The sequence below is a fragment of the Amphibalanus amphitrite genome, unplaced genomic scaffold (assembly GCF_019059575.1).
Source record: "Amphibalanus amphitrite isolate SeventyFive unplaced genomic scaffold, NRLGWU_Aamphi_draft 000009F_arrow, whole genome shotgun sequence".
In the NCBI taxonomy this organism is placed as follows: domain Eukaryota; kingdom Metazoa; phylum Arthropoda; class Thecostraca; order Balanomorpha; family Balanidae; genus Amphibalanus; species Amphibalanus amphitrite.
In genome coordinates, this window is record NW_024881505.1 from 2,194,515 (window position 1) to 2,218,621 (window position 24,107).

At 52.9% G+C, this 24,107-nt stretch overlaps 1 protein-coding gene across 16 annotated transcripts in view; it reads right to left on the reverse strand.

Annotated features, from left to right (window-relative positions):
* LOC122380571 (tensin-1-like) overlaps positions 1-24,107 on the reverse strand; it is a 156,560-nt gene that overhangs the window by 103,748 nt on the left and 28,705 nt on the right. For 7 of the 16 annotated variants that reach the window (XM_043363919.1, XM_043363885.1, XM_043363895.1 and 4 more), the window contains exon 1: positions 4,830-5,409. The exons of 5 other annotated variants lie outside the window; for them this stretch is intronic. In XM_043363919.1, the coding sequence (XP_043219854.1) occupies positions 4,830-4,982 (153 nt within the window). In that variant the 5' untranslated portion in view covers positions 4,983-5,409. Of the gene's footprint in view, positions 1-4,829; positions 5,541-24,107 lie in introns of those variants that run through there. 4 more of the 16 variants (XM_043363988.1, XM_043363834.1, XM_043363956.1 and 1 more) reach the window with 3 other exon arrangements.

Sequence of the window (24,107 nt, forward strand, 5' to 3'; positions counted from 1 at the left end):
CATGACAAAGTTGACGGCAGGCCCAGAAAAATTACCGATAGGCTTGTCAGCGGCCAGGGTAATGGGTATGGCTGATGATCATCATGCCAATTATCATAGTGGAAGGCTGACGGAACCTCCGCACCGCTCTCGAACAGTAGACATACGTCTTAGACAGTGGACACTGGACAGCCCCTGCAGGCGCCCAAGTACCGTTTATAATCAATGGTGCCGCGTTGCTCAAAGCACCACAGGCCACAGCTGCGTCTATGTACACGTCGCACAGTAAAGGCTGAAACAGACTCTTTCCGCGTTCAGGAAATCGCATGCGAGAGCCTATTCAAATACATTGTAATTCTTCTCGCATCAATCGCTTGCGAGAGGTGCGTGCGATTGATGCGAGTGTGCTTCCATGTATTTGAATAGGCTCTCGCATGCGATTTCCTGACTGCGGAAAGAGTCTGTTTCAGGCTTAAGGAAGCTACGCATGTTGCTGTGGTTTTGCATCGTTACCAGTCGCGTTCGTTAGGATAAGCTGATACACACGAAGTGCGTCGTGCATTATAACGAGGACGGCAAACATGCCCAAACACAACTTGAACAGACGAAATAACATCGGTGGCACGTCTGGTTGCTACATCCATTCGTCCGTGCGGTGCCATACGAATGCAAACGTGGTTCGACATTGGGAAACTTCAAGCTCACGAATGACCAGGAAAAGTAGCTGAGTAGACTGACGGTACTTTAGCTATTACTACCCTTAAAAGGCGTCACATATGATCTAATAAGCTTTTTGTCCAACCTCGATCAGGATCGCTGACCGCTCCTTTATGTTTAATGATTGGTATAAAAAGAATCGCCGTAAGAAAAAGAACAGCCGTAATCGCCACGCCATATGTGGAAGGCTTTTGGTGTCAATACATGCATACATACATACATACATACATACATACATACATACATACATACATACATCCATACATACATACATACATACATACATACATACAAAGCAATGCACTTGTCTTCGGTAAACCGAGGCCGTCCGTTCTGGTGCTTGGCACAATGACAGCAACGGAATAGTTCAAGAACCGGTCGGGGTTTGTACATTGTATCATATGGAACTCTGGAACATATCAAGCCAAGGTTAGGACCATGGAGCAGCTGGACACATCGTCGCTGGTCGCCCACCCGGCAGTTGGACGCCGTGTCAAGGGGCAGCACCATGGCGCTGCAGACGGTGGTGCTCGCGCTGCTATTACTGGCCGCTTCTGCTGCCGCCGACGCCAGTGCAAAGAGACTCAGCTTGATCGCCGTATCTCAGGATGGCATCATGCACCTGGACACGAGCGGCGAGCTGATCGCCTGGCGTCCGGAGGTGTTCCAGTGGTGGCAGGCCTGGCACGTGGCCACCAACCCCCACAACGGCACCGTCTGCTGGGTCCAGGCGCAGAAAGACCAGAACGAAAACGCCATGCTGCGCTGCGCATCCATAGCCAGCCTGAACGACACCTGGGATCTTCCGCAGCCTTCTCACATTCGCCTGAACTTCATAGAAGCACTAGCCTTCGATTGGGTAAACGAAAACTGGCACCTCACAGCGTCGCGAGTTAGCTACGTCTGCTCCTACCTCTTCGACCGGTGCGTGAAGCTGGCCGAAGCGGGCGGTACTAGCCGCTTTTACGCTGCGTACGACATGCCCAACCGGCTTCTTTTTCGGATCGTTAATGAGAAATACGGCCCTTACAAGCTCCAGGTGTTGAACCTGGACGGGACTGGCCTACGCGAGCTACCAGTGAACATCACCTACCCCTGTGGAATGGCTGTGGACCCAGTGCAGAAACAGATTTACACCCTAGCCAGTCGACGCAACATTGGCCTAGGTGCCGAAATCTATCAAGTCAACTACGCCGGCGAGAACGAGAGGATGATCGCAGCACTGGACGAACGGATAGCCACCAACTTCAGACGCGCAATCGACGTCAATGACGGCGACATTTACATCATGTGGAAAGACCAGACGACAGTGAGCCGCGTCTCGGCGTACGACGGCGAGGTCGAGGACCTAGTGGCGGGTGCGGTCCGCGGGCAGACGCTGCCGGCGCTGGCGAAGGCGGAGAAGCTGCTCGCTCTCCGCATCGTCTCGCCGGAGAGGCAGCCGGAGCAGGTGCAGAACGCGTGCGAAGACGCCGGGTGTCAGCATCTCTGCGTTCCGACGGCGGTGAACGGTACTGCCGGCGCCACCTGCTTTTGCCCGGAGGGACAGGATCTGGTCGAACTGGGATGCCACAAGAAGTACCCAGCATATGCCGTGGTGGCCAGCGCCGACTCTCTGCAGGCGGTGGATCTGCAGACCGAGCAGGTGACTGAGATCCTCTCCGGTCTCAACAATGTCACCGACTTGGCCTTCTTCCGGGCTGGCAACGAGGAGTACCTGCTGTTTTGGTTGGACGCCAGTGGCGTGTCCCGTGGTTCGTGGTCGCCGGGCGCAGTCGTTTCAGATTCTTCTATCGTAGTGCCAGCGGCTGAGAACAAACACATTCTGGGTATGGCTATCGACTGGGAGCATCAGAATCTTCTCTGGATGGAGAAGGACGCAAGTGTACGGTTCGGCAAATCGATATCATTTAAGGTTACGCCGTTTGATGGCGCATATGTCAAAACGCTGCTGAAGAAATATTGGGAACACCAGAGCAATCTTATTAGAACTGGAAACGGCCAGACTTTTGCTTTTCTGTTATTAGACTGGGGAAAGTGGGCATTTCGTGCAATGACAATGGATGGTAAAGAATTTTACGGAAACTTTGCTGGCTCTACCCGCACTAAGCTCAAGTTTCCGCCGAAAGCAGTGGTCGTCAAGCCACCGTTGGACTCCGATGGTTGGATGGAGAGTATTTTCTGGGTGAATGCTACCACAAACTCGGTCGAGTCTTACGAACGGACCTGGCGATGGTCACCATTCAAACTGCGGACGATGCTGACCCACCCGAGTCTGAAGGATGTTGGCGGTTTGGCGGTTCTGGGCTCTCGATTGTACTGGACGGAACACTCAACGGGTCGTCTCTGGACGGCCGACAGTGGGACGGACGGATCGGCACGCGCGCTACCCGCGAACACCGGCGGAGGACCCGTACAGGTGCTGCACCCCTGGCTCCAGCCGGCCGCCGCCAAACCCGCCTGCGACCAGCAGCGCAATGGCTGCTCGCATTTCTGCCTTACGATCAGGGTTGGAAAGTGCGTTTGTCCAGATGGCCTAGCACTCGGTGCAGATGAGAAAACCTGTGAGTAGGTAGGTAAAAGTCCATCTCGATCTTATACCGGAATAAGACCACACGTTTAGGATGAGCCTACCTGTAATCGGATAACTATCATACTACTATACAATCACGTAGTAGCAGTATCAACTATCAGAATGTGTGTTACTATATAGTATCATCAGCGTAGTATCAATGTATATCGGTACTAATATATGTAAATGGAAGCAATGCAAAAGCCGTGTCCTCAGTCCTGGCTGCTTGAGGCGCTCAGTAGGCAAAGTTTTGTCACAGTGATCTGCGCAGAGTGCCTGCTTGTGACTGAGAGCAGAAGAATCGAGGGTCGCCATATGAGCCGGCATGGCTGGGCGGAACCGTATGAAGTAATTCGGTGAGTTTAGCGTAATGAGGAAAATCATCATGATGATTATGAGCATATTTAATTGACCGAATCCTCAATGTAATCTGAATAAAATGACAAATAGCAAAAATTCGGGTATATTCGATCACAGATCTTTGTCAACCCACAAAGACAAAGTTGACAAAGATCTGTGATCGAATATACCCGAATGTTTGCTATTTGTCATTTTATTCAGATTACATTGAGGATTCGGTCAATTAAATATGCTCATAATCGAAGTAATTCGGTGTTTGAATGGGACCCCGATACCATTACGTCACACTGGAAGGGAAAAGTGTGAGAGGTGTGGGATGAAAGCGAGGGAGAGCGAGGGAAAGAACGAGGAGAGGGATGTGTAGGTATAAAATATAGGGCCAGCTCCGAATGGAAAGGTTGAAAAGGTTGCAAGGATACATTACCTATATAGAAGAGTTAATAAATCGAAATTGAAGTGAAAAGGCATGCCAGGAAACAAGGGAGTATAAGGACGGAAGCTGCTAAATGGATGTTAGGTCAGATCATGTTTGATGCCATGAGTCAGGGTCAGTTCCATGACATCAAGGAGCCGTCCACAAGAACGATACCTAAGGTCACACAGGTCAGCTCACATGGGCCCACTTCGACAGGGAGGGTCAAACCAAGTGAACGATTCTGGCATCTGATTATGCAAATGAGTTATGGATGACAGCACTTTTGTTATTATTTGTTATTACGCGAGGCGAGCCGATACGGGCACCAATGAAATGAAGCACGTCAATTACTGAGCCGCACTTGCCCCGGGCGTCTATCAGGTGAACTGAAGCCGACTCGAATGATTGGTGAGGTGTATTTTTGGATGAACGTACCTCGCGAATGGCAATGCACATAAGGAATCGCCCATGATAATTACACAAGTTTGAACAAACCGTAAATGCTTGTAAACGTAACACACCCACAAACACATTTTGTTTGCCCCACTGTTACACAATATCATCGGCCGACGATAGTCGGTGGGGCAAAACCATTTTCGCAGTTACTATTCATACGATAGTAGGTCGGCCAATTTATTCGCAATGAATATTCCACCCGACCATGACACTTTGCAACTACGTATACCTAAACCACTTACCAGGTCAGGCCCGACACAATATGGCGTCCTTTGACCTTTATACGCACGAAGACTGTCTTCACAACAACTCACAACAGCCCAGACTCACCTGGGCCTCTATTACCAGTGACGAGGGCGGGGACTGCTCTGACGCCGTCATATCCCCTGTGCTCGCAGAAGAGACAGACGGGAGACGCGTCTCCGTGGCGTCAGCGCTGACCGAGCACCCGCTGACCGGCCGCTGCCCCCGGCGGACGCTCATCCCATCCACTCAGCAACAATCGAGCCGCTCACATCTAATCGCCGCGTGGGGCCGCCACTGCAATGCACTCCCGGGGCCCTGATGGGCCCAAACAACCCCGGCTGACCGGCGGACCCCAGGTCACCTCACACAGCACATCAGCAGTCACAGGTGGCCACAGCTGAGCCCGCACTGGCGGCCGCGGACGCCCCACAACACCGCCGTTTGGCCGCCCGCCCGCAGCCACGGTTCAGGAGAAACTGGTTGTGCCCACGTGTTAGCCTCCACAGGGGCGGTGACGGCGACCTTTGCCGCCCTCCGACGCCCTATACGACACCCCTGCACTCCAAGGCACTCACAGCACTCGGCACACACTGGTGGACACTCGGCACTCAAACACGTCTCTCCGGACTCTCTGACCAGGCCACTCGCGCGCCGGCCACTGGCAGTAGTGGCCAGCTGGGGCGCCGGTCCGCCCGGTCACCCGACTGCACCCTCCCGAGAGGCGGAGGTCCACAGCATCGGTTCCACGAACCGCCCCTCCACCGGCCGGTGGCGCCGCGGCGGCACTCCCGACTCACGCCGCGCCGCAATCGTCACATTAGCGCCGCACTGGTGTGGGCGGCGGGAGAGGCCGCCCCCGCCCCCGCCCCCGCCGCCGCCCACAGACCGCCGCGGCTGGAGGTCAGGGCGAGGTGACGGCGGTTTACGAAGTTGACTTGATCCATAGTCTGATCGTGACTTCACATTTGCTGAGGTCACGATGGGCCGTGCTGATGAATCTAAGAAAACTAGCTAAACCAAATCAAAGCACCTCTCTCAAATTAGCAAATTTTATAAAGAAATCGGCATCTTCAAAAACATTTCTAGCCTCAAGCAGCGCTCGTCTGAATCCTTTGCTGTCTCTCGCTCCCCGTCTTTCATGTTTGTGGCTTCATGAATCTGTGTTCCCTGCCCAGCTGCGCCCCCGGGGGCCGATAGTTGCACCCCTCATTGGACGCCTGCTATGCACCGTGCACGACAGCACTGAAGGCGGAGGCAGGCTCGTTCGGGGAACACCATCCCGCCCCGCACCTGCAGGCTCCATTCCTGTATGTTGTCCAGTGCCCCGGACTGGTCGGAAGGGTTGGTGGTGCTCCGAGATAGCCTTTGGGATGAAGGGACTGATAAGGCGTTACGGGGGAGCCAGGGGCATTGCGCAACAGAGCTTATACGAATGCGGAGAGGCGTTAGCACGTGTAGCCGTTCGGCCGTGCAAACGTGAGGCCCATGTGTGGATATTGTCATTCATGCAGCAAATCGGATCGAGAACGAAGTGAGTGAGTTGATCGAAGTGAGTGAGTTATCATTCTTTCTACCTACCTACATTTTATCGACAAAACTGTCTACATGCTTGATATTGTATTGAACAATCATGAGCGATCCACATTCTAAAAGTGCGTGGCGATTACTGCTGATATATTTTGTACAAATACGATTTTCCCAGTATAAGAGTGCAGCTCACGTATTGCGATCAGCAAACACCTCAGCCCCCTATGTCATTGCTTTCTGCATACGGGTCCCGCATGCAACCGATAATTTACCCTTGTTGTTGAACGCATGAGCAAATGTCCTCTTTTCACGCACTGCCACTTATACAACAGATGAGCAGACACGACAAGCACGTATCTAAACATCTAAAGCACCCTTCCCGTTTCTCTTGAGGCCAGAGGTCGGCAGGCCTCTGCACAGGAGCTCTATATGTGTGCAGGTGTGGCCCGGAGACCCACCCGCCCGCCGGCGCCGCTGCCGCTGACGCTGCGCCGCCGCTGAGCGAGCACTGTTTACCTAGCGGCGCTGTGAGAGCGAGCGGGCACCGACCGCCCCTGCCGTCAGGCGGCCTCGGGTCTGTACCGGACAGTGGCCAGCCGAGCAGCTAGTTTAGTGTAGTTTAGCTTAGCTTAGTTACGTTCAGTTGGGTGTGTTTGTCATCGTCGACGGCGGGAAGAACAAAGTCCAGTTAGTTGGCGTAAAACATACAAGACGCTGGTCGCTGGAGGGTTGCTTTGAGGCATGGGGCTCGCGTGATAGACATTAATGAATAATTGTGCTACATCGTGGCATATTTTATCGGTCGAATAGCTGGGCAAATTATTTCGGATAACCAAATCAGGGTACATAATTGAAGGTGGGGGATATGTGCCGAGTCGGTAGACGATTGGTACGCCGTTCACAATTGCTGCAACCCAGTGACAGATGATGTGTCTAATTACATCGGCCAGCCCTCAGCTACCAACAGTCCCCTAGCCCCGCAGACCCAAAGTCGGTGCCTCAGCCCTCAAACAGGGCAGCTGAGACCTTTGTGACTGGATCTGGCCGTGCTGCTGACTCTGCCCGCCGTGCCCACCTCAAAACTGATGACAATGAAGTTTGGGCGCTCGACCCGCCGGTCACCGACCTCCTCTCCCTCCCCTCCCTCCTCCCCGTCACAGAACGATGACGGAGCACCCCCCCCCCCCTCCTCCAGCCCCCGCTGAGCGGCCTTCATCGTACATTGCCAGGCAAACGGCCCGAGGCCTGATCTGCATACAGATGCCGGCTGAGCGCCTCGGAGGCGACCTGAGCGCTGCCTGGTGGCCAGGTTAGGCACTGTTAGTTTACCGTCCTACTGGTGGCGCTGCTGAGCGGTTGCAGGCCACCTCCCAGGGGTCTCTGGTCCTCTTATACGGCCTTGCTCTGGTCGTGGCCAGCCACTGCTGACTGCTGCTGATTGATGCCTCCTGTACGATACCTACTCAATACGGTTTTTGTCTTACGGTGTGAATGGGATAGGGCGCCCGATAGGGCGCCACAGAGATAATCAGCGTAGAGGTCTTGCGCTAGACAAAACTAGCACGCAATAGGTAGGAGAAGCCGGGATACGACGAAAAAAGGTATTCAGACTTTTGTGAGAGCATTACCCAACTGATAAAATATTTGAGGTACTTTGCTGCATTATCTTGTTGAGATAGCTCCCTTGAGCTGCAGTACGAGGTCACATTTCAACCATACCCACAACCGGCGTTTATCAATGTAAACGGAATGCATCAGACTGCAAATGTTTGGATACGGGTACCTATTACTATTGGGCATGTCGTACGCGAACAAAGTTTTTAGTAAAGCTCATAACAGATCGAACTTGTGTTATAGGTAGATAAGCAAAAACAACACATAAATAGATTAAATTGTGAATACTGAACTGTAGGTACATGTCTCGCGGGTTTTAGGAGAAGGTTTTGCACCTAGAAAATTCAGTGTACTTCAGGCTATAATCGTCGTCTTAACTTTCAAGTGTTGAAGATGCGATCGACTTGTTGGTTCACAAGCCGGCCATGATCGTGTAAAATGGCTTCATCGTAGATCGATTAGTTTCTGAGATATAACCGGAAATGTAAAAGTGCAAAACCTACCGCTTAATCTCGCGAGAGCCGTACGTGGAACGCCAATTTCCCTCATTCTTTTCGGCATCAGCCTGCATGACTGCAGGGACACGAACTTTCAAGAATACATAGACGGCGGAACGGGGGGGGGGGGCACCGTGCCCCCCGTTGATTTTGCCATTTTAACATTAGTCATATGGGCGTTGCATGGAAAGAATGGGACCAAAAGTCGGCAGAGCCCCCCCCCCCCCTTAATTGAACGTGTTCCGCCGCTACTCCAAGAACACCAACATTTAACACAAAATGTGAATCTAAAATGCCTTTTCTCTATCCTGCTCTATGTACACTACGATTATTTAGGTATCTCTAAACTCTTTATTGCACCGAGGGGCGAAGATACAAAACATATCGGCGGGGCACGGGTTATGAAATATGTCAACATATCATCCTAGTCAACCGCGCCATAACCCCACGGTACCATTCCCTCCCAGCATGACATGGCCTCACTGCTTGTTAGTCTCCGATCCTTCGCCGCACTTTTTCACCTCAGCGATCCCAGTCGGGGACCGAAATTTATCGACACGTCGTACACGGCACGCAAACACACTAACAAGCGGAAGCGTGGCGCCTGCCTCCCTCCGGAGGCCCCACCTGACTCGGCTGTGATATACGCAGTGGTGAAGGGGACATCAAATCGTACCGGCATCCGCAGACAGCGCGCCCTTTAACCCCTATCTCAGCCTTTTGATGCCGTCTTCCGCAGGCACAAAGTCGGGGAAATGATGGACATGCTGGATAAATGTGGCAGCAATCGGCGAAAGGAAGTTAGATAAAGGACATATCGGTATTATGTATGTAAGTAAGGTAGAGTAGACATGAACATCAGCCTTCCCATCAACGACCTCGAAGGCCAGGCCAAGTGGGACCTTTCTTTCACGGAACAATGGGTAGATAGTTATGTGCACTTACCTATATCTTCATATCCAATTAAAACAATAATCCTATAACAAATTTAAAACCGCTAATTATAACCTTACATTTGAAGTGTGTAGGCCATAGTTTTATGGATGTGACTTGAGACTTCCCTAATCCCTGATGCATACAGTATGATAAAGAGAGCAATGCCGAGCACACCTGAATAAGTCCAGTCGTAATTAACCCTCGCCGGCACAGGCCATTTTGAGTCCTTCGACGGCACAAGGGGGGGAGGTTGGTACAACCCCCCCCCTCGCGTTTGGCCCCTGATCGAGCTAGAGCTTCGCGGAAAAAACGAGCGTGTTGCCCGTCACGAGAGGAAGCCGATGATACCCCATTTTAAGGTCCTAGGTCATCGGGTGACCTTCCAGGTCAGGTCAATGACCCAAAAACCGGGAAAATCGGGACCTGTTAGAAAGTCGTAAAGTGTGGCTGCTATGTGGTTTTCCGGGGTGCTGATCACGAATATCGTGTTCGTTTTGATCAGAGATGATGTCTTGAAGCATTTAGACCAGGTCGGGTCAGGTCAGGTCAGGTCAACCGGTAGGGGTTGTGACGGGTATTCGTAATACGTGTCAACCGCCTAGGACAGCTTCGTAACATGTTACCAAGGCACCAAAACTACTTCGTAAATGTTCAAATGGTTGCTAAATTCGAATTCAGCTCCAAAAACTAGCCTAGAAACATGTAAAACTCGAAAAAGTGAACCGAGGTCACCCGAGGTCACCAAAGGTCAATGACCTGACCTGACCTTCAGGTGACCTTGACACCCACCCTAATGCATGGGAGCAACATCAAATCACATGTTTGAACGTTTGAAACCACGAAAAGCTTGCAAACGCGCGGCTATTGCGAGCCGACATGCGCCGAACCGCGATTTCGGCCAAACATGGTCACAGAAAAGAGGTCACAGGTCAAAGGTCATTGGGGTCAGGGTCATGAAATTTTCAGGGTAGGTGTAAAATTGATGAATGCGAGGGTACTGAAAGTTTCGTCGCGATCGGCCGCTTTTTCCGCGAGTTATTCGCGAAAAAACCTTAGGGGGGTTGCATCAACCCCCCCCCCCCCTGTGCCGGCGAGGGTTAACGTATTTATGTCGGCCTTTGGGTGGTCCAGAGCGTCTTAGCGATGTCCGGGGCAGTCATGAGCTGTCTGGATGACATGAAGTAACATGACAGCGCGACGTATGACAGGAGACAGGACGGGGGAGACAGCCACCGGCAGCACACAAGACGTGCTGTGCAGTGTGCAGGTGGTCACTGGTCTGAAGACCGACCGTGAGAGGGACCTGACCCGCCTGTCACCTGACCACCACCGTCACCGCAATACGACCCGACATAAAACGGACCACTCTGGTCGCCCTAATGGACCTTCTCAGTGGCCCGACCTGCTGACCTGCAATCAGAGTTCACTCTCACTGCACTGCAAGGGCCCCCTAAATCGAGAGGATCGTATACAACAGCCGCACCTAATTGCTGACCCGAGAACACGACCGTAGTCGCTCCAAGTAGCCAATCCAATGAGCGGAGTCAGGCACAGTTAACGAATCGGCTCACCATCTGAGCTAATGCCCATCGGTAGGCATTCATCTTCGGACGCGGTGCACGGGTGCATACGGCGTTAGTCGACCTACGAGACGAGCGGCCAGCCGCGCATGTCAATAACCTAATTTGGAGCGATTAATCCAATCGCGATTCAAATACGATGACTGCGCTAATTAGCGGTTCGATGAGGCGCGTCAGGGTGAGGTGTGGCGCCTTGCCCCATGCCGGTCACATCGAATGAACACTTGATCACTGTGGATGAAAAGAGCGGCGGTGCGAGAGGGGAGCCCTGCAGAACACCAGCCATCGCGGTCCGATCGAGGGCGGGAGCACGGTCTATGACCAGTACCAATCAGTTCAGATGGACAGGGTCGAGGAATACGCCCTCTCCAGGCCGCCGGCAGATGAGGAGAGAGCCGGACCCTGATCACGCAGGCAAATTAGGTGGTACGTGACCCGACGCGGAGTCTGTAGACGCCGGGGCGGCGCTCCGGCGACGGCGCCTATCGGCAGCAGGTCAAATCCTTCTGCAATGACGATAATGTATTCCAGGATGCGCTGGTAGCAAACAGCGCCGAGCTCGATAAAAAGTCAGCGGGGAGATACAAATTAGTCAGTCTGGAAATGAACAATGGCCCAGGGAGGGGTGCCAGCCGCGCCAGGATGACCCGCCAACGGCAACAACACCCGGATCAATCAGTGATGATGATATGCCGAAGGATCACATTACTCATTGTGACGGGCACGAATACAAAAACAAGTGTGATCTGTTCGACGCTGAAGCGCGGGTCTAAGAAACGAAGCCATAACTTTCCGATCGTGATTGAAGGTTCGATGAGGGACGATTGAAAATGAACGCTTTCATCCAATAAGCATGATGTTTAAGCTTCAATTTCAAAGATGATCAATCTGAGGGTAAGCATTGTCGACATTCGTGTGAAGCAAACAACACTCCGACAGCAGTATTTTAAGCGTAAACAAATCAAAAAGGAAAGGAATGAATAAATATGACCGCTATGTTGGATGTGTGCCTAAATAAAGTTCATGCCTAAGGCCACACTGAAATGGAACTGTGTTTCCAAAAATCATATGCTATTGGAAGACGCAAGTCACATTTCACGATCTAAACGGCGCAATGAGCAGCGTGAGAAGACATTTAACAGACATGTTCGTCGGAAACTCAGCTCGGGCTTGCCAATCAGCGGTGCAGTAATTGCAGGACGGATGTCTTAAAAACCAACCCGAGCCCACTAATGTCGCACATTGACCTCGGTTGCTGCCATCGCTGCGGTCACATAACTTATCCAACTAATTACCGGAGTGAAAGTGCACGCGCAATGGGGGTCGCAACGTGAAAGACGCCGCATTCAAATCGCAGACGCGCGTGCAAAACGACTGCCAATTGCGGATCAGGCCGGGCCGACCGAATCTGATACCGCGCGATACAATCGACCGCGATCGCTTCACGCCGACAGCATGTGGTGTGAAATGGCCGCGCCTGCAACGTGCACAGGGCATAGCCTAGCTGTTCAGTCTCGCAGTACAGAGTACAGCCGCGCCCTTACGGCCGGCCCTCGACCGGGCACCATGCACTGGGCGCAAAGGACGCCGAGGCGTGCTGAATAAACCGACGTCGGTCCGTCGGCCCGCCTCGGTGTCCACTGTCCACCGCGCCGATACTGTCGGTCCATCAGTTTGTCGGTCCGACAGTTCGACACTCAAAAGTCCGTCAGTCCATAGATCCATATCAGTCCGCCGGTCCGTAGGTCCAACGGTCCACCACGTTGGTCCAACGGTTCACCACGTTGGTCCATCAGTCTGTCGGTCCGCCGCCGGGTTGGAGGGTGAGTTGTGGGCCATCGCGGCACCCCGGCGTCGGCTGAGTGCGGCGGCCACTTCGCAGGGATCTGATGAGCCGATAGCTGCACCGGTGATATATCGCACTGGTCAGCCGCTGTCCATTTCGATTGTGCCAAGAAACTGATCCCCTCGCCGCTGGAGGGCCCTCCAACCGGGACACGTGTTTCACCTGGAAGTTGGGGCGGACCGTACCTGATATACACCTACCCTGATCCACCGTGTGCCTGAGCCGCCGCGCCGGCTGGTGTCTTTCAACCACCACGCGACAGGCAAACGACTGCATGTTGATTGTTGAACAATCTCACTGTGATTGACGCACAGTCAGAACCGCGAATGACGCGCATCCTCTGAAATGTCACATTTTTGGTAAAATGGCATACAATTTTAACAATGTTGCGCTTATGACGTCACCGGTGAATTGTCGATGAACTTATCGAGCCAAAATCATGCGTCAGGTTGGATGTCAGATAGGATGTCTGATTGGATGATTGGGTTACATCAATTTTTACCACGTCCTGATCAAAAGCATCGCAATCGCTCACTCCCTCGCACCATCCTCCCTCTGTCCATTGCCGCAGCGACACCCTTCCCCTGTCCCCTGCTCGCTTCCGTGCAGCGCAACCCCCCCCCCCAGCGGTTCCTCAGATCACGCGCCGTGCGGTCAGTCCTGTCGGTCGCGGCGGTCAGCCTCCGTCGGCTGCTGTCCTCTGGATGAATGGACAGACCGCAGCGCCGCGCAGCACGACTCACTGCCACATTGTTCCGTCTGACTCGCGGTTAGCATTGTTGAGCCGTGTCCGACACCCGTGGATAGCTCCCCGTCCCCCTTCCCCCCCCCCCCGCCTGCCAAAAGGCGCGCGCGTGACCTCTGCGTGCCCCAGCTACTGAGGTGCTGAGTTGGCGGCCTGGTGCGCACGTGCCGTGGCGGCGCGCGCGTGCGCGGGGGCAAATGGCGGTGGAGGACAAATGCTCCGACTGCAAAGGCTGACAAGTGCCATTTGTAGGCGGATATGCAGGTGGTGGTTGTGTGCCTGTGTTACAGCTGAACTGATGGCAGCTCCTGACGATGACGTTAGCTTCCGAAGTTCTGATAGTGACGTCAGGGACCCGAGGGCGAAGTTCAGGTAACAGGAGCAATGAATTACGAAATCACCTGTCACCAATCACGCACATTCGCTTTGTCAAATATCATTTTCAATTAAACTACAGCATTGAAATCTGAATGTTTGCTCGTAATTCAGAATTCAGGAATTATGACGAGCTTGTCATCTCCACAAATACCGGGCAGACAGATTGTAATTCATTTCCAAAATCGACAATCAATCATCTTACGAGAGGCGCATATAACAGATGGAAATGCCTCAGTGTCAGAAGCGGTCTCTCGCCACAATTCCACAAATATGCGATCAGTGTGCGCTCTGATGCACAGAGCGGCGCACCTTTTCATGGACCGTGGTCCGGAGTCCAACCCTTCCAATCGACGGAGAGCGACTCAGATCAGGTAAAGTCAGGTCAATACAGGTCAGGTCAGTCGCAGGACGGACTGAGCGCGCTGTGACTGGCTGTGACAGCCTGGAACAACGAAGACAGCAGTTGTTTACAGCCACCCAGGCACAGTGTCACCACTGTAGGGCTGCGGAGTCGATGGATTTTAGGGTGACTCCGACTCCGACTCCGACACCGGACGGTTCTGTTGAAATCCATATCATGATATTGAAGTTCATAATGGAGACGTTTTATCCTGTCTGAAACAATTCCTTGCGCGTTCCAGGGCTTTCTGTTGCAAATATGCATTAAAAATAACATGCAGAATTAAAAATCAGGTTCTGGGGAATTCTGCCTCTTTCGTTGAAAGCGTTAATCCAAAACAGCAACATGGCCTTTTTTCGACAAAATCTCATTTCGAGCGCAGTACCGTCAATCAGACAGGTGCAGTGCATGACGTTTAGAGACCTGGCAAAATGTGGACCCGAGGACCCGGTCCAAAGAACCAGTCTGGACCCATATGGGTCCAGACCGGTTCCTGGAAATTTTCTGACGGGTCCAACCGGGTCCTACCATAAACTATACATCTTGCACACTACACATTATTGCAAAATATGAAGTGAATGAAGTGAATGTTTCTTTGCACACAGTAGCTCATGAGTATTCCCAGTGGGAAATATACTGTTTTACATGATGCAACCAATGATACCTACAAGTAGTTTGTATTACTTGACTTTTGGGGAACGGGTCCAACTGGTTCCGGTTCCAACTAAGACCGGGTCCGACTGGTTCCAGAAATGTCCAGCCGGGTCTGGTTCGAGTCTGGTTTCCAAAATTTTCATCTTTTGCCACCTCTAATGACGTTGAGCCATGCAGCGTTAACTCCGACTTCGGAGTCGGAGTCGGAAAGATTTTGGCGACTCCGACTCCGACTGCGACTCCGGGCATAACTGTCGACTCCGACCGACTCCAACTCCGACTCCGACTCTGACTCCGACTCCGCAGCCCTGGTCACCAGAACCATAGACATTGGCGCCGGTTCTGTATAGGATGACAACTAAATGACGAAATGCACCAGCAGCGACTGTGTCCCAATGAAGTGGACGCTCCGGCACGCATGGTGGTTTACTTCACCGAGGATCTGCGCGAGCGTCGAGACATTGAAATAACGCTCTTATCAGCGAGACTTATTTAAACAATGAATAGAAAAAGCACCAGTTGTATTTGCAGCCATGGCTTGGTTTTCCATTTCTCCAGATCCAGGTCCAACAAGTCAAAAGCCAGTCCACTGCTCCCTTACATGCCTGTTCCCATAGCCCATGGGTCCAATAAGCATTAAAGATGTCGCCTTTATATCCATTCATTAGTCGGGAGCGCGATAGACAGACAGCTCACGTCCGTCGGAGAGCCGCTTTGAGTCGAGTCTCGCCGAGTACCGCGCCATCTCGCCACATTACCATTCTGGGCACAGCGCGACGCAGCTGGTTACCGTCCCGTCGACCGCCCGGCCGGCCCGGCAGACAGAGACACCCTTCAGTCCCATGACGGTGCTGGAGTCGGCACCGGTTCCACGTGGTATCAGCACGCATCATCCCGGCCCTTCAGGTCCTCCACTGCGCGGGATCAGTAGGTATCAGCGATACAGCTCGGCACAGGGAGGGGTTGTGGACGGGGACCATACAGGCTCCAGCTGTCCGAACATACAGTGAGTGAGAGGAGTAGGGAGCGGACCCAGTCAGCGAACCGGCCGGGAGCTATCCCCGCGCTGTGCGGCAGCTGGGCCTCTATCAAAGGAACCGCCGCACGTGCCGCCCTCCCCTTCCTCTCCCCTCCCCTCCTGACCCGTGACCCTGACATCGGCGCGCCACAAATAGACCGCGCGTGTGCCCGGCCGTGGCGGGAGCGGCGCCGATTGGTGCGAATGTGGCGCGTGCCGCCGACAGGGGATCGGGACCGGGACCGGACGGGCGGCAGTCAACAGGCGGTCCATGACCACCTGACAGCTCCCCTTCCCGGCTGTCGCCGCTCCGCCCCGCTCAGAGACACGAAAATAGAGGGCAGCTGCACCCGGTGGAACCTCGACAGGAAACCGGCAAATACACAGTCCACACGTCACTGTCATAGTATTGAGTGACGAATGGAGGGTGTCTATTGGTCACGACGCCTAGGGAGGGGTCGTATAACATGGACGTGCTGCTTTTCAACAGCAACTTATCCGGTGGATGTCAAGTTCGTGTGCTTCAGCAGAAGTACCAAATGGAGAAACATGTGTCCGACCTTATATCACTCAGTATGCACATGTAATGACCCCATTTACAGTTCAGTTGTGCCCGGCGCCGGGGCCGAACACGTTATCGAGGTGGTGATTGGGTTCTTACTGCCGTTACTGTCCCGACCGTAAGGTACAGTACTCGATAACCCACCGAACAGAGCATTGAACCGCGAGCCGATGCATAAAATAGCACCGGCGACCGCACCGCTCCTGTCCTCAGCGGTAATGCATGACCATAAGCGTTGTGTATGACCCTCGTATAGCCGATACCGTTGGACAGATAGGGAGAACATCAGTCACACGCGGCCATATCGGCACACGGCCCCCAGTGCAGCCGGCGAGCGGCACAGAGCTGACGCCATCGCCGCCTCCTATCACCGCCCCTAATTATGCGCATAATCGCCGCGCTCGTGGCCACATTTCACGCGGCGACCGGCACGCTCGTACCATACCCTCCCACGCGCGGCGCGATCACGCGTTAGTCCGTTATGTCTTCTCTCGATCTCGACATGGCTCGACCGACCGGTCGGCGCCTGCTGGCACAGCTGTGTCGGCGCTAGGAGCTGCTTATGCGTGCTGCGGCGCGGAGCTGGCTGAGACGTGCCCCCGACACTCCACTCCCATGGCTGCCCGGTCATGAAGAGCCAGGCCAGGGTCGGGAGGTGCGTGCCGCGAGGCGACGGCGAGAGCCTCGGCAGCGCAGTGGTCCGGCGCCACTACCTAAGTGAAATCACCCCGGATAGGGCTGAGGCTGACAAGGCTCCACGCAACAGCCGTCGGTAGCTTGACGATAAACAGCGGTAGCAACTAAATTAATAAAAATGAAGCAGCATCCAAAGAAACGGTCAATTGTGGCACGAGTTACACGAGTTGCGGCTACCAAAAGCTCCACTTCGTTCCAGTAGGTAATTGATTGGGTTAGTGACTCAGTGTTGTAACCAACTTCACCGTGTTTACCTGAGACCAGCAGCGCCGATGACTGGCGACTGTGGCTGGTGATTGGTGATGGCTGGTGATTGGTGGTGGCTGCTACAGCCGGTTCTCACGCGAGTCTGTACGTCCGACGGCGGGTCGGGCGCGGTGGGGGACCACCTCCAGCACTGCCCCCCGCGGTGCTCAATTAACCCTTCAATCAGTATTCAGATCAACACGGGAGTGGGTACGGACAGATAGACGCACGCAACGAACGGTGTAAGCATACGGAGAGACGAATGTAATGGAGAAAGATACCTTACAGACGACCGTTGAGCAGATACTAATTGTGACAGAACAGGCCGATTGAAACAGGCTATCTGGGGTACATTCCGAGCAATAGGCAAACACCAAAGGTTATCCCGACAGCAGGTCACTGAATGGCTTAATAGTTAATCACGCGAAAGGATGTTCACTAACGTTTTTATCCGTGACACATGACCATGGGAGCCAGGACTGACAGGACATGATCAAAGCGCTCTTTGATAAATGAGTACAAAGACGGATGTCGAGTCTCACGTCTGGTTTTAGTCTACAAGAACAAGTCCAACAGCAGGTCCACTGACTTTCAGGCCGTGTCAGACACCCACGACGTGAGTCGTGGTGCGCTGCGGGGTGTCGCTAGCTGTCATCGTCGTGATCCAACACCGCCCACCGGTCACTCAGGCGTTAATTACTGACAATGATGGACCGCCGATCACCGATTGGATCGATATATGGTCCGGGTGGGTTTTTACAGGGAGAAGGCTGTCTAAAAACTGATCTAGACCCGCAGCCGGGGTGCACTGAGTCAATCAGACGGCGGGAACTTTGTGGCAAATGACGGGCAGACAAGAGAAAGAAGGCGAATTGTAACTCTCAAGGACAGACCTGTTATGCGAAAGGGTTAGTGGTGGTGAATTGGGAGTGTATTATTCAGAAGTTCTATTTAGACAAGTGCGTTTTACGTTTTAGGGAGGTTACATAAATCAATACCCTGGAATGTGTTTCCGAACGCTAAAACATTTCCCATTCCTCTGGAAAACGACACTCAGTAAATCAGCAGCGACGGTCGAAAACCCAGACGCCCCGCCGTCCCCCAGGTCTGGGGACGCGCCGAGGGCGAGCCGCCCGTAAGTCAGGAACCAGCTGTCACCATGCATATGGATTGAGCCGTCACATCCTGGACAGACACCAGCGTCTGTCATTCGTCCGACCACCAACTGTCAAAGGAATGCTCGAACACTGTCATAAGAATGTCAGCTGTCACATCCATCTATCCGCAGTCTGAGCCGGCAGCGAGTTGACAGGCGAGTCAATATGCAGTCAGTCCTGCTTCGAGTCGGGAGCGGCAGCTGAGTCGATCAGTGAGTCGGTAGAGTCCTGCTGTGAGTCGGAGCCGCAGTCGTGGGACTGGGAACGGCAGCGTGGGAACGATTAGTCGATGGGAGAGACTCTGTTAATGCCGGGGCCTGCACGACCACCTCCAATAGTTTGTACGGACTGCAGGCCCGCTGTCCACCGCCCATGGAACACCACACTCTTCATAAAGCATGCACACATCTGCCATAAAAAACTTTAAATCGACTATCATGCCAGTCGTGGACCCAATCGAACTTCGAGAATAACGGCAGCAAACCCGAACTATCCAAACAGGAAGGTTATGGATGTAACATGTAGCGTGACGGCCTGCGGTTTCAGTAGTTACAGATCGCGTGTCATTTCGAGTTTAGTTGGCTCGATTGGGCGCCGATTCGGCCGAGCGTGAAACAGCCTGTGACCGCTATGTGTCGGTAGTCAGTACCTGTCATGACAGATCTGTCAACTGCGCAGAACTATCAACGCTGCACGATTCACAGTGCAAGGGCTAGGAGGATTGATCGGATATGAAAAGGACACTATTGAGCCTGCAGACAGACAGGCGCCACCGGAAAAATAGCAAGTTCATCAATAGAGGCAGTGGAAAAGAAGACGAAGGAAAAAGCAATTCTCACACTGTTGGTTAGGAAGTTGTCGCCATGTGTTGTGACTTTGTACCATATGCCTGTAGCCGATTTGTTGGTAACACGTCACGAAAATAGGAGACTCTAATGACAACCAAGACGATAGCATTGGGGGTTTTAATGCTTGCCTGTGCGCTTGGGGAAAAGGTGTTCGTCATTCGTAAATGAATAAAATGATACAGCGGTGCCATTTCGTTGCAAATTATGCGTGCTCATAGATACTGAACAACGACCACTCTAAAAGCAGAATAAATGCAGCACAAACAAATATCGCATTTGGTAGGTCGCGATTTCAGACTATAAGCAAAAGGAAATATGCCCAAGACAAAACAGAATGTGGAAGTTCAGCCAAATGAGCCGGCGAAACAGAAGCTGGATCCCTGAGACGCCACGTCTCCAATCATACCAATCACGCGCGGATTCGTCACTATTAGTGTCACAGCATGTCGTAATCGCCGCAGTGTGACGTGTAATGGCGCACCGGCGGCCTTTGTCGGTCGGTCGGCGAAGGGATAAACACAGTGGTGGCCGCACCTGTCCCCGATCATCCTGCCCCCCCCCCCCCCCGATCCTAACTGGGGAGAGGGAAGAAGGGAGGAAGGGGAAGCAGCTGTGCATGCAGTCTGGCTGCCGGTCCTATCACGCTAAATGACGGTCCACACACGCACCCATAATGGCGCAAATATTCATGGTCAACAGAGCTATTTGATGGCGCAAATGATGTGATGACATTGTGTGCTGATCAAAATAATGGTCCAGCTGTCATGGCTGGTTTTACATTTGCCCTATTACCCTCCCAGAGAAGGGAGTTATTGATGGTTTATCAGTAACCTCACCAATACCTATATGATTATTAAACTTCTCCGATTACGTAAAAGCGCATAGAATGGAAAACTATACATAACTATATTGCAAGCGCAGCTTTAGTTTTCTAAAAAGAGACTTTTTAAAAAGAAACTCAATAGAAACTGGTGAACTCGACTTTCGTTGAGACAGCGCGGCTGTGCATTGCCGGCACCGCTAACTAGCCGTAGCACCGACGGAGTTAGCAGCCACTCTAGCCACCCCGAGAGGCTCTCCCGATGCAATTTTCCCATTAATGCCGATGATGAAATAAGATCACCCTGCACTCTGCAACCAAAGTAGAGAAGCGCACTTCATTCTCAGGCTGACGTCGCAGTTTGCACGGAAGCTTTGAGAAGAAAAAATAGACTATCAAGAGTGGTTTACTCGTACATCAAATCAAAACAATACAGCAACAGCGCCGACGAGGAGATAGGTCGCCAGTAGATGCGGAGCCTCCTTTTCAGTGTCTGGTTTGTTTTCGCGTTCAATCGTAGATGACAATACGAGGCGGATATGACGTACTTACAACATCTTTACAGGTGTCGTCTCGATTCTTTGTCGACTTCCTCGGAACATTCGAACCAACACTTCATTGTAAACCACCTTGCAAACTGCCATATCCTCTGAATAACTCAGAAATCGGAGCCTGTCTGACGGAAAATGCATCACTCGACAACTGAGTGCCTTTGGATTCTTATGGAAGTCGCTAGCTCAATGAAGCAAATGTCTATATGTAAGCCATACCCTGTTTAGCGTGTTGATTTGTGTCTTTGGACTACGGCAGAAGAATGGCGACAAATGGACGTGGACGGTATGCAGTGAACATTAAACAGTGGACGGCGGGTGGAGGGCGGTGGACGGTGGACGGTGGACGGTGGACGGTGGACGGCGGACGGGTGGACGGTGGACGATGGACGGTAGTTAGTGGACGGTGGACGGCGGGTGGTGGGCGGTGGACGGGTGGTGGGCGGTGGACGGACAGCGGGCGGTGGACGGTGGACGGTGGACGGGTGGACGGTGGACGGCGGGTGGTGGACAGTAGACGGTGGACGGTGGACGGCGGGTGGTGGACGGTGGGTGGATGGACGGCGGATGGTGGACGGTGGGTGGATGGACGGCGGATGGTGGACGGTGGGTGGATGGACGGTGGACGGTGGACAGTGGACTGTGGACGATGGGCGGTGGACGGCATGGACGGTAGACGGTGGACGGCGGGCGGTGGAGAGGACGGTGGACGGTGGACATCGTATACGGTATACGGTGGACTGCGGACAACGCCCTCGGTCAGGTAGAACCCGAGGCCATCTGCAATTTGGAGCAGTCGGGTTCCCACGGCAGACGTCTATGCAGCTGACGAACAGTACCGTCCCGTACATCCGTGAGAAAGCAGCCCGCGTTTAGAGCGCCGTGGTATGGCCTCCGGCATGGAACTGCAGGCCGAGTACAGCTTCATATGCGCTCTGTTCCACGGCGCAGCGTGGTGGTATGGAAATAGCACAGCTGCATGTTGAAAGCGGTTGGTATATATAATGTGGGTGGTCCGATAATTTTACCTGACCAGCGTCTATGTTGGTTTTGTGATGATGCATTATGATCGGTAATGAAGCTTCACGGCCAGGTAATAGGCCATTGTTGCGGTAACTGTGCGCCACCGGCAATTAATCACTGGAAAATATCATGGCTTATGATCAAGTGAGCAAGCGGGAGCAAAAACATGAAAAACCTGGCTACCGATCATGGCATCTAAAAAAAAAGAATGGTGTTCAAATTGTTTTGACAGTGTGGGCTACTAGAACTAACCATGAGTAACCACATCCTAAACGTACATAATTGTCATCCTATCATTTTAATGTTCTATCTCCGAAATAAAGAGTATCAACAAAACATCACACATGTAAAAGTAGACGAAGCATAGTCCCTGCTATGACCAATGACCATGCCGCCCTGCCCTCAACTGACCAAGCTGACCTAACGTCATCATCGTGCTCCGGATCCATCACCTCGTGGCTCTGTGAGGGACGTTGACCTCCCCCGTGGCTCTGTGAAGGACACTGACCTCCCCGTGACTCTAAGAGGGCCACTGACCTCCCCCGTGGCTCTGTGAAGGACACTGACCTCCCCGTGGCTCTATGAGGGACGCTGCAACCTCCCCGTGACTCTAAGAGGGACACTGACCTCCCCGTGGCTCTATGAGGGACACCACTGACCTCCCCCGTGGCTTTATGAGGGACACTGACCTCCCCCGTGCCATGGCTCTGTGAAGGACACTGCCCGCAGTGGCTCTGTGAGGGACACTGCCCGTCCCGTGGCTCTGAGCTAGAAGACCGCTGACCTCCGTGGCTCTGTTTGGTGCGTTGACCGCCGCCATGCCCCACCAATCCATCAGACGACCCGGGTGGCGATGTCACCTCGACAGCCGATTGATATTCATTGGCGGGTCACAGCTGGAGGCCCACCGGCGGCGGTAATACGCGTCCTGTCCCAATGATGTCAACCAGTTACTAGCCTTACCAACATGTTTTTTTTTTGTAAAAGGTAAATTTGCAGAAGTGTCTACCTATGTTTGCGTTTCGCGTAGCTACTCTCTGATGCCGCATGTTTTGACATTTTGTTGGTATAATGAAGAGTAAGCAAATCAAACAGCCGTTCAAATCTGTGGAATTTTTCCTTTTTTGAAGAAAACTTGTGGAAAATGTTTGTTAAACCTAGCAGTCCAGTGTTTGGTGTTCAAATATTCTTATATCTATACCACTAACACCAACCCTGCGGTCCCATCTGGCCCGTCAATATTCCAGCCCAGTTGCGGACAGTCAATGAAGACAGATGGCACGCGGCCGACAGCAGGAGGGTTGGAGGCGTCAGATACGAAGCGACGCGAGGTGACCAACTGCACATGAGCGAAAATGGAGGACTGGATGGCATCGGGACACACTGGGAAGGACACACTGGGGAGACAAGAGATGGGATACAAGAGACAAGATAAACTTGGAGACACGGGATGACACGCCAGGGAGACACGAAATCCGACACGAAATGAAACACTTAGCAAGAAGGCACCGGATGACACAATGAAGCGATACGGGATGACACTCTGGAAGGGCACGGGATGGCGCATTGCGGTGAAAAGTGTCGCTGGAGAGACATGGGATGACACAACAAGGAGGCAAGAATGGTACTGCAAGGAAACTCATAATAGGCCAGCTAACTGCAATAATGACCAGATGGATGGTCTGACCAGCAAATCCGTTTTCCTCTGGACATATGGCCAATGGTCAGTTCGGTCCAGACACGGGAAACTAGTTTCCGGCTGCTGTTCACAACCCTCACCGACAGCTGTTTCTCAATCAATCCACTCCCATCATCTGGACAATAATAAGTCAATCAATTCTGCACCCCTGCCCCGCGCCCCGCTGCCCATTTGTGGGCCAGCTCCTCACACCATCACTCGCCCCCGTTTCCTGTTTTCGTGGTGCGTTTCCCCGACGATCCCCTTCCCCATCCGCCATGGCGCCGCACCAAAGCACGTGCCCACCGCCATTTATGTGGTATTAAATGGGGAGTCATTTATCCATAATTCATGGATTTGGCGGCGCTGGATTTATATGTGATGGATTTACGTTATTATTGTTGGTGCTGGAACGAGGCGGTATGGGCAGACGGTATGGCGCCGATTCGAATGACCGCCAGATGACCGTAAAATGACACGGACATATGGAAACATGCTTGGAATGTGACGTAGAATGGGATCATCAGGGAAGCCGCAGAATAAATCAGTGTTTCGACCGTCGGCGGGCGTCATACCGACCGTGCAG